The sequence below is a fragment of the Colletotrichum fructicola genome (genome assembly GCF_000319635.2).
Source record: "Colletotrichum fructicola Nara gc5 chromosome Unknown KSG_Nara_v1_contig01, whole genome shotgun sequence".
In the NCBI taxonomy this organism is placed as follows: domain Eukaryota; kingdom Fungi; phylum Ascomycota; class Sordariomycetes; order Glomerellales; family Glomerellaceae; genus Colletotrichum; species Colletotrichum fructicola.
This window is the reverse complement of record NW_027094051.1, coordinates 1802627-1813992: the sequence shown is the minus strand read 5'-3', so window position 1 is coordinate 1813992 and position 11366 is coordinate 1802627. Positions and strand designations below refer to the sequence as shown.

The window sequence follows — 11366 nt, the reverse complement described above, 5'->3', positions numbered from 1 at the left end:
TATGCTGCCTGCATAACGGGCATTACGTACGGACCTTCTCCTGGAGCATCACAGCCACCTTAGCTCCGACTGTGCTCGAACGTCACACCCCACTTGAGGTATCATCAGCTTCCCAACGACACAACCACAACTTGGGAGACAAGCTGGCAATTGGCCGTCGACAAGATGCTTCTCCTAGACTACCAAAATGTTCTCATCCAGTCGGTGTTGACTGAGAGGTTCTCTGGGTACGAGAGCGTGGCTTCACGAGCTTCACCGCAATAGCTGCTAACCTCCAAGGCAGTGCCCCTCCCGCTCACATCGACCAGACTGTCTCCGACTTCGACGGCGTCATCTACCACATTTCCACTCCCGAGACGAAGACAAAGATTCAGCTTTCTATCCAAATAAGATGCTACAAGGACCTGGTGAAGTACGGCGCCGAGCAGGTGCTGCAGAGGGAATATGGCCAATACGTCGTTCCGCCCGAGCCCGGCTACGATTTCTCGGTCTTGATTGATCTTGAGAGTCTGCCGGAAGAGAAGGGTCAGTAAAACCGATGTGGAAGACGTTTAGTTGGCTGATTGAAAGTGCAGAGGAGCGAGATGCGTTGATCATGAAGATGGCCTTGCTCAAGCGCAACGCTATGGCCGCGCCGTTCGAGGCCGCCTACGAGGAGCACTACAAGTTGAAGGAGGAGGCATCCAAGTACACATCTGAGGAGGCTCCCCAAGGCGTTCGGGAGGGCGGTGAAGTTATGGCTATCCACTACCGCGAGGAGGAGGCCATTTACGTCAAGGCCAGCCACGACCGTGTTACCGTTATCTTCAGCACGATATTCCGTGAGGAGACCGATCGCGTCTTTGGCAAGATCTTCATCCAGGAGTTCGTCGACGCCAGACGGAGAGCCATCCAGAACGCTCCTCAAGTACTCTTCAGGAACGACCCTCCCCTGGAGCTGCAGGGAGTTCCTGGGGTCAGGGATACCGGCACCGGCGAGATTGGATATGTTACCTTTGGTAAGTGGCATCGGTAGGGAGGAGCCTCTCATGCTAACAGATTTAGTTCTTTTCCCTCGTCACCTCACTCCTCAGAGAATGCCCGACGTCATTTCTCACATCCAGACTTTCCGCGACTACTTCCACTACCACATCAAGGCGTCCAAGGCCTACATCCACTCGCGTATGCGCAAGAGGACAGCAGACTTCCTCCAAGGTGAGTCGTTACCAAAAGATCCTCAATCAATTCTGAAGCTAATTCTGTACAGTTCTGCGCCGTGCACGCCCAGACAGCGAAGAGAAGGAGCGGAAGACGGCGAGCGGCCGTACTTTCAAGGTGCAGGGAGCGTAAAAACTTGGGAAATTTACCTCAACACCCGTGCCATAATTTCAGCTGAAGACTCGTTTCTGAGCCTACCTGCGAAGACGCGTCAGATTTGTAGAGGCGCAGACTCAATGCAAGCGATGCAAGATGGAATTATTCAAAAAAAAAATACTGCGTCGAGTCAAGGGAATCAGCCTGTGGATATGCAGTGCGAGCAAAGATATAAAGATTCATGACCATGAGTTCGCGAAGAGTGATACGTGAATAGACGAGTTCTGCCTTGGCGGTAGGGTTCTCATACAGCTCTGATAGGGTGACCAATCAGATTGGTGGAAAATCATCACCGATTTGGACCAAGGTATGGTTATGAGACGGGATATGGAGAAAGCTTTCGTCGATGATGCAGAACGGAGCCGAACGGCTGGGAACAATGGCAGTCTAAGGGCGCGGCTCTCGTAGATGCCGGATCGACGTTCCCACTCAGGCACTAGGCGCTGATACCTACCGATGGGGAGCTCCCGCGCGGCGGCGGCCTAGACACACAATTGCTGTGCATTGTGTGCGGCCGAAACACCGGTGGCCATGTGAGTCGGTTTGAGTCAAAAAGATGAGCCGACCGAGTGCGAGCCAGTGCTAAGGGTGCGAGTCAAGGTAGGGTTCTCGTCTGAAGTACCGCATGCCATCGCAGGTGGGAAAACTATGCACGACATTTGGATGAAAAAGAATTGGCGGTTAACCCGCCGGAACAATGCATGAATGTTCATCGCTCGTCCCGAGTCTTCTCAATCGAACACCCCAGGTCCCAGGGACAAATTTGGGTTGTTTCGTTTATGCGTCCAGCAGCGTGCTCTCACCCAGTGTTACTTGCTGTGCAGAAGCCATGGCGCCGCCTGGAAACGCAAGGTAGGTCGTAATTCTGAGCGAAGAGGGTCCATTAAGTGGAGGGATACGCGGAGTGATGGCACTGATCTGAATAGCAACTTGCAATGAGAATGGGTCGGCAAGTTGTCTCCTAACCGTCGGTATCTATCCAAACTTGAAATGTTTGCTGTGCACCTTTGTCGCCTTGGGCTTCTTAGAAAATTGAAGCACATTGACAAGCATGCGTTTGAGGAAAACCAATGTGGCAATCGACAGGCTCGTAGAGACGCGGCGAACCCGGATCCGCAGGGCCACCGTTGCCGTGATGTGGGTTTCTCCACGATCCCATTCTTCGCGAGGTGGACAGGCAAACCGCGTTGCCTGGCTCGCGTCGCATCATGCTCCCGTATCCGTATCAACCTCTCGAGGCATATCGTGGTCATGAGAAGTTGGCCCAGCGAAAGACTGGCTACAAGTGAACAGGGTCGTTCGCATTTACGGCGAAGTCCACGATGCCTCAACTTTGCAAAAGACACTGAATATGAACCAAGCAATGCATCGTGGATAAATCACTATGCACGGCGATAGACGGCAGTAGCTGGGATACCCCCCACTAAAATTGGCTGTGAGACCAAATGGGTTTGAAGACGGGGCGCCGTCAGCCCCTCTTCACCTCGGACGACAGAGGGAACTGGAGCAGGCAGGAGGCTTGATCCATGCCGGAGACCTCCAACACCCTTGCCCGGTTCTCATGGCGATTAAAGCGCGGCATTCACGGTGGCCGCCAAGCAATCAAATAGCCTCTTGTAAAAAAAAAAAAAAAAAAAAAAAAAACTGACGAGTGACGAGCACCAGCGCTTTGCCCGAGGGTCCGGATCATCACACTGACGGAAGTGTCGTCGCTCCAAATAAGGGCGGCCCCTTAAACCTTCACAGGGTGTCCCATGCGACGTGAACTTGGATAAAAGTGAACCGAATGGGAGAGACGCCAGCAGGTCGTGTCTGCACAGTCACAGGCATCGCACATCGTCCGGATACCATGTGCAGTTAATACAAGGGACGGCGGGCGGTGGGCAGATTTTGGGACGGTTGCACTGGAATGATTGGGCGAGGGAAGCTCGTACACCTGACGCTACGGCGAATCTGGATGAGATGAGCCAGTCAGGACTCAGCGCGAGCCATTCCCTCGTCGAACACTGGCTGGGGGACCTGACAGTCTGCCACCAGCCAGTCACAGCGCCCCGTCTCCTGGATTTATGAACGGCTATCCGTCAAGATCTCCACCATCCGCCCGTCATCTGCTCTGCCCGCTCTGCATTAGCAGCGAGCTTGCTGCAGGACGAACGTGCACTAAGATACGACGGGTCTGGCCTGGACCACGCCGCCGTCAATCAGCCCCAGATTCAGAATAGGGAGGCTGGAAGGAGAGAACGCCAGCTAACGGCCAAACGTCTCCCAAGTCCAAAGTATTCTTATGCTTCCAACATTGGCATTCTGTTCCTGCCTCTGTTTCCCTGTTCCACGAGGTGATCTGCGTGTCGTAATACCCGATTTACACGGGATGAGGAAACAGTGAACCTATTCAGTAAACGCTTCAATTTTTATTCATTCCAGCTTCTCGTCACTCTTTTCACTGCCCGATACTACCTACCTACGGCACCTGGGATACACGACGCCAGCCCCCCGGCACATCGAAATAGTCACCCCTGCCGACTGCAGCGCTCGAGGTGGAAGGTGAAAGTGGTTCCAGTGCCTCGCCCAGAATCAGACGGGAGACGGGGGTCCAGAGCCAGCCAGCCGGCCCAGCAGAGCAGAGGATAGACCGTGACTGAGGGACTTTCTCTTCCGTGTCTGCTCCTCTTTCTTTTCCTTCGACGACGACGACGACGACGGCTGCGACGCACATCTCGACCCCATTCCCCGAGCTTCCCGCCGCGTCTCTGTCGCTCATTCCAATCGTTAATACCACGGGTAGGTCGATTTTTCGCTTGGCTTGGCTGACTGACCCCTGACCGGGCCGCGAACCATCGGCGATCAGGACGTTGTCTGACATTGTCGTTCAATCACGGTCGCCCATACGTACACACGGCTATCGTGGCTCGCTCTTTCCCTTTACTTCAATTCTAGTAGACGCCTTATTCAACCGCTTCGTCAATCCGTCGATCTTCAACATTCGGCCCCAGTACCTCCCGAATCCACGAAAAAGCAATAAACCAACCGGCATCCGCAACTTTAGTCTGGAGAAGGGAAACGAAGGAAGTGGTCAAAATCATCCAGAAAGATCAAACGACGATTAGTGCTTTGTATCAGGGAACATCCGGCACTTGCGATTCCAAAATCTGAGATTGTGGACAGCGCCGGTCGTCCTTCTCAGCAGCAGTCATTGGTCGACAATTGGCCAGAGGTATCACTTTCGGGGAAGCCCTTACCTTGGCTCCTGTGGCGTCACTGGCTTCTAGAGATCGCCGCCTTTTTCCCTCCTGATTCCTTACCAAACTTGCACAGACACGTCGTGTCACTCCAGACGGCAGCACGGCAGCGAGACAACGCGACGGCACACGACAGTCGCGACTGCAGCCATCCAGGCCAACGGGGTCGTATACTCATTTTGAAGCCCAGGACAAGCTCTCTTCTACTTCGCCTCACATCACCGTTGCCAATACTTTACCACGCGCGAACTTTACGCCCTTTGCACCTTCCGGGATCCACACCGAGACAACGGACTCAGACCCTCACTCACACTCGTTGCTACTACCAGTCACTCTTTTTTTTTTCCTCGTTCCCTATTCGCTACAGTTTCTTTTTCCTCCAACCCCAAACCCAAAATTCGAGAGAGAAAACGGTTCATACTGTCTCTCATCAAATTCAGGCTCATTTCACGTCTGAAGTTCTGCTGTCACCAGCTTATCCCAACCCAGCTTAAGCGACTGCCAGCAGCTGCAGCATCTGCATCCGAGCACCTCCGCCCCAAAAAACTGTCAGTGCTTTGATAGGAGGTAGGTGCAACCCAGCTTGACCACCAATTTCCCTAGCGCAGGTGCAGGTGGGCCCATGCCTTCCATTCCAACTCCATCTTGCCTGGCGCTCAGCCTCTCTCCTCTCTCCACCACTGCCAACAAACAACAAACACTTCGCAGACAAAGGGCAAAGGGGAAGAGGAGCGCTCGTCACCACCTTGTCGTTGCCCTCAAATGGCAGCAAACAAGATCTAACAGTATTTTTTTGTACGACAGAACCAGGCGACAGAGTATCTTCTTTTTTTCCCCGCTCTTCGAACCCGACACCTCACGCTCGTTTTTTATCTCCATTATTCGTCAAATCCTCACCTTCCGACTCGACGACTTTCCGTTTAATTTCGCTCCCCGATTTTTGACGCGCCTCAGCGAATCGACCCGACCGATCGAAAAATCGAAGAGATTCATTCATGCGATGGCCAGGGCCTAAAAAGTAGACTTCATCTGCAAATGCGACGCGAAAGACGATTCAATTCGACGGCATCAAAAATCCCCGACCCGAAACTTTCAATATCGAATATTCGCAAAATCCAAACACCACAACAGAGCAGCAGCCACGATGCGTTTACCTCTTGACAGACGTCCTTCGGCGCGCCGCCGTCGCCACAGCCCGCATCTTCTGGCAATGGCTGCTCTTGCCCCATCTTTGGCAACTGCGATTCAATTCACATCAGTCCCCGAAGCCAACCTGGACCTTTCGCAACTCGGCAGAATAGGTGTGGCTGGCGACTTTAGTGGCATCTCCCTCTATCAGTTTGAGGAGCAAAATGAGAAGCCTTACAACACTAACGGCAGCGAGTCGCTGCTTGCACAGCTGCCCAATGGCGCTTTCGCTTCGATTGTTTCCTCGGATGCTTCGATTCACGACATGTGCACATTCACGCTCGAAAACGGAGAGATGCAAGGAGTGGTAATTGGCGGTAATTTCACGAGCCTGAATGGTACACAGTCGCAGGGTGTCGCCATGTTCAACCCCAACACGACTGAGATCACACCTTTGGCTGGTCTTTCAGGTCAGGTTAACGCCCTTCTCTGCGACCAGGCCACCAACACAGTCTATGTTGGAGGTAACTTCCGCGCTGCTAACTCAACAAACGCTATCGCATGGGTCGGCACCGATGGATGGACAAACCTGCCCTTTGCCGGCTTCAACGGTCCCGTCACCTCTATTACCAAGGCATCCAATGGTCATGTTGTCTTTGGAGGCAGCTTCACTGGCTTGGGAAACACCAGCACTCCCAGCACTCCCGATGGCCAAATCATCAATATCTCCACTGCCAACATCACCACAGCTGAGAGCTCCACCACCACCGGATTCAGCGATCCTCGCAACATCATCTGCAAGACGAGTGGTGCCGACGGCTCTGGCAACACTTGGCTTCTCAAAGATGGCGCGCAGGGTTTCTGGCAGGCCACCTTCGGCTTTGGTTTCCAGCCCACCAAGCTCAGACTCTGGAATACCCATCAGGACGGTCGCGGGACCAAGACTTTCCGCTTCACTGCCTTCCCCCTCGGAGGCATTCTTAACATGACCTACCTTGATCCTGCTAGTGGCAAGAACGTCTCTTGCACGAGTGAGTGCCCTCTCACCGACGACAAGAATGTCACCTACACCGACTTCCACTTCGTCAACGTGGTTGGCATGAACCAATTCAGGATCGACATCTCTGCCTTCTACGGCGCTGGCGGTGGCTTGAACGGCATCCAGCTCTTTGAGGATGACATCAACTCGTATGCCATCAACGACTTCAACGCCCCGTCCTGCTCTGACAGCGACACTAAGTCTACGGCCACCACTTCCGGACCGTGGTCGATCTCGCCGTCGCAGCAGAGCAGCTCTCAGTACCTGACCGCTAAGCTTTCTGGCACAATTTCAGCCAGTTCTGCCTCAGTCACTTTCCTCCCGGATCTGAAGGAGTCAGGCAACTACTCGGTCAACTTGTACACCCCGGGCTGCATCCAGGATGGAACTTGCCAGACCCGAGGCCAAGTCAACATCACTGGCATCATGTCGTCTACCGGCTCAAACAAGTTCACGACTTCCCTCTACCAGACCAACAACTTTGACAAGTACGACCAAATCTACTTCGGACCCATTGACGCAAGCACTGCGGATGGGTTCAGACCCAGCATCACCTTAACCCCCTTGGCTGGCCAGTCGCTCGAAGAGATGACCATTGTTGCTCAGAGGGTTGGCTTCACTTTGATCAACTCCACTGGAGGCCTGAATGGCTTGTTTGACTTTGACCCCAAGTCGGCCACCGTCAACACCGACTTTAAGAGCTCCCAGATCAACCAGCTTGGTTCCTCATTTGCTGCAGGATCTGCGGTTACCAGCCTGGCAACCTCCGGTGACTTGGTTATCGTTGGCGGCAACTTCACGTCCAAGGATGCGCGCAATGTCATTGGTATCAACACTGCCAGCGAGGCGACCATGGCACTTGACGGTGGCCTCAACGGAGAGGTCATGTCCATGAAGTTGAACGGCACTCAGCTCTACGTCGGTGGACAGTTCTCCAACACCCAAGACAATGCGGTCACCGGCCTCAACAATGTCGGCGTCTACGACACCTCAGCCAACACCTGGACTGCCCTCGGTGCTGGCGTTAATGGCAAGGTCTACCATGTCGTCCCGATGCTTGTCAACATTACGAGTGAGGACCAGCCTGAGTCGGTCGTCACGTTCACTGGCGATTTCACTGAGATCAACGCATTCGGAGATGACAAGGCCATCACAGTCTCTGGCTTCGCCGTCTGGGTTCCTTCTCAAAAGAACTGGCTGCAGAACCTCAGTGGCCCCGTCCCGGCCTTCAGCGGTATCTTGACCACGGGTATCCTCGATCTTCCTGGTGGAGGATCTATCTACGCGGGATCAATGACCTCTGCTACCATCGCTGCCAACGGAGCTGTTTCTCTGTCCGAGAAGTTTGGTCAGTTCCCCATCAAGATCCAGTCTTCTGCCACGAGCACCAGCTCTGTAAGCAAGCGCGACTCGGTTTCCAGTGGCAACATTACTGGCGTGGTCACTGGTGCCTTCTACACCGACAATGGTCGTAACATTACCATTCTTGGAGGACATTTCACTGCCGAAGGCGCCAATGGCTCCACTGTCAACAACCTTGTTCTCATCGATGGTTCCAACTCTAATACCATCAGTGGCCTCGGCTCTCAGATCCAGGATAACTCGACCTTCATTGCCCTGGCCGTCACTGGTGACATGCTGTTTGCTGGCGGAGACGTTCATGGCACCGTCAACAATGCTGCCGTCCGCGGCATCATCTCCGTCAACCTCCAAACGGCTTCCTTCAACAGCACGCAGCCCCCTGGCATCAGTGGAGGAAACGGTACGGTGACTGATATCAAGGTCCGCCCTGACTCTGGCGACGTCTACGTCGCTGGCTCCTTCGAGTCGGCCGGAGCTCTTGGCTGCCCGGGTGTTTGCTACTACGACACCTCCCTTGCGGGATGGAACCGCCCCGGAGTTAACCTTCAGGGCACCGGTCACGCCCTCATCTGGACAAGCAAGTCTCAGCTTGTCGCTGGTGGTAACTTCACCCTCAACGGCACGTCTTCCACGATGCTCGCCATGTACAGCCCCGACCGTCAAGCATGGTCTGGTTACCCCGGAGAAGACCAACTCCCTGGTCCCGTCGAGGCTTTGACTGCTGGATCCAGCGACCGCAGCCAGCTTTGGGTATCTGGAACCGCGTCGAACGGTTCCATCTACCTGATGAAGTACGACGGCTCTACCTGGCACGCCGCCGGAGTAACCCTCGACCCCGGTACCGTCGTCAACAGCCTCCAGGTCTTCTCCCTGACCGAGAACCACGATAGCACCAGCATTCTGGACTCAAACCAAGTGCTGATGATCACGGGATCCATTGGCGTTCCTGGATACGGTACGGCGTCGGCGGTGACTTTCAACGGTACAGCGTTCAAGCCATTCGCCCTCACCATCCACAACGGAAACACTGCTGGATCGATTGCAAGGATCTTCACCGAGAACGAGGACTTCTTCACCGACAAAGGTAAGCTAATTCTCTATGACACTGACTCTGAAACAATGCTGACTATGTCGTAGCTGGCCACCTAGCTCTAGGCTTCGTCGTCCTCATCGGACTCGGTATCTCCCTTGCTCTCATCTTCCTCATGGTCATTGCTGGAATGGCGCTCGACCGTCTGCGTAAGAAGCGGGAGGGTTACACGCCTGCACCTACGTCGATGTACGATCGGGGCGGCGGCATGCGCAAGATCCCACCCCACGAGCTTCTCGAGTCGCTTGGCAAAGGCCGTCCAGGCGCACCGCACGTATAGCATGTGTGAGAAGCGTTCCGGTTTCGGGGTTTCACCAGGGTTTGCTTTCCGGCGTTTGGACTGGCATGGCGTGGGAAAAGGATATCATCGCGATTCGACATCTTTCATCGAGGGATGAAGACGGCTTCAGCTTCACACCCTCATCCGACGACACACAACAACACTTCAGTGACTGCTGTCTCGAGCAGTCTCAACCGATCGGCTGGGCCCGTCCCGTGCACGATCTGTAAGTGAGCCTTGTGGATCGCCTCGTTTTCTCGTTGCATTCGATTCTTCACGACCTGACGACCTTTGTTTAATGTCTACATGTTTATTATACCACTATGCGCGCCAAGTCGCTTTCTTTTCTCGGACACACTCGAATTATGTTCTTCGCGGAACATGTACAATGCAGTCGATGCAGCTTTGATATCAAGGCCGGCATGCGTACTATACAAAAACAATCACTTGGACGCGACAACCGTCTTCTATTTTCTTTTGGTACTTATGGTCTCGGATATCGAGGCATGGGAAAAAACGGAGTTCCCGAGGACGGAAGAGGGAATGGAATTCTTCAGCTAGAGGGCTGCCTTTGGGATTAGAAAGGAATGGGGGATTGGAAGTCTTGTTTTCGAAGTCTCCCGACCTGAGCTGCATTCGACTCGGCTCGGAAGAGGCTCGCGATAGGTAGCATCAGCTTTTCGACGACACGCTCGTCCACGTAGCTTAATATCCTGAATCCAAAGGAAAAGTTGTCCAAACATGATGGCTGTGTCTCATTCTCATGCACACCACCACCACTATCCCGTTCTCGCTCCGTGTCTGTGCAACACGATCGAGTAGCCGTTTCCCTCCCTGCCCCTGACAAATGTCTTAGACCCCGTCCAGGTTCGCCTTATGTCTCGCCTTGCGCGCGGCGCCTTGTGCGACGTTGAGATTTTGTCGTCATGCACCATCATCGTGGTGGCTGCTTGCGTGGGTTCTTGTCGCATGAGTGAGCTGGCGCGATCCTCGATGATGATCATCATCACCCGTCTCTTGTTTTTCCCCTCTCACAACTCACTCCTCCTGGTGTTCCCGTTTCAACGCCCCCCCCTCCTGCCTATCTCTGTCTCTGGCTCTTTCTCGACCGCCGCCTTGTTTGCGGTCGACAGAGAGTCGGGGCCCATGGTACCGCGTGGCCCCGAGTGTGTGATGGTGGCATTCGACCGGAAGCAGGACAGCGCAAGGCTTCGAGAGCCGAGACCGACACACACAGAGACGGACCGAGATCTATCTCGCGTGGGCACTCCGATCTCCCGACCTCGAGATCGCGGCTAGCAATGGCAGCGAGTACGCTTGCACTGAACCGGCGACTGGACCAAAAAAAAAAAAAAGACGTTTGCTCTCTCTCACGCCATGTTTAACACCGAGAACGGCTGTTGTGGTTCTCGAGACATCGGATCTCGCTTCGGATCGTCTTCGAAGCAAGCCTCATTCACCCATGATTTGAAATCGTCGTATGGGATGGCATTGCGAGACAGGCATGTCACTGGGTTGGACCTTGACCGGCGATGGTAGTGGTGGTGACAAGCCCACTGAAGGGAAGACCGAATGTCACTTTAGGGTTTGAGCTTTCCTGAGGGCGTTGAGATCTTGGTATGGCGTTCTTGCACATTGAGACATTGCTAGCTGGATACGGTCCAATGCCACAATGATGGTGGGTGTACGGTCTGGTTTGTGATTGTGTTGTTGTTTCTGGCCGCTCGCAGGGCGGTTGTTGGGTCGGAGCCTCCGCTTGTCTACATCATCGTGAGGTGGTGATACGAAGGCAGCGGATGAGGGCAACTACATGGTGTTTCTAGAGCGCGAGAAGTCAGGCCATGTTGCCCGAATCACGGCAAGCAATGCGTAGCG

The 11366-nt window shown here is 54.1% G+C and overlaps 2 protein-coding genes across 2 annotated transcripts; both read left to right on the top strand.

The window, feature by feature from the left end:
* Positions 1 to 165: 165 nt before the first annotated feature.
* arc2 (Actin-related protein 2/3 complex subunit 2) lies at positions 166 to 1329 on the top strand (the record flags this gene model as incomplete). Its single annotated transcript, XM_032032370.1, has 5 exons — positions 166 to 227; positions 284 to 525; positions 576 to 998; positions 1045 to 1194; positions 1247 to 1329. The coding sequence occupies 5 exons, from the start codon at positions 166 to 168 to the stop codon at positions 1327 to 1329; spliced, it is 960 nt and encodes a 319-aa protein (XP_031888601.1).
* A 4407-nt stretch (positions 1330 to 5736) lies between these two features.
* Positions 5737 to 9491, top strand: rax2 (Polarized growth protein rax2; the record flags this gene model as incomplete). Its single annotated transcript, XM_032032371.1, has 2 exons — positions 5737 to 9205; positions 9259 to 9491. 2 exons carry the CDS (start codon positions 5737 to 5739, stop codon positions 9489 to 9491), a joined length of 3702 nt encoding a protein of 1233 aa, XP_031888600.1.
* Between the last annotated feature and the right edge of the window lie 1875 nt (positions 9492 to 11366).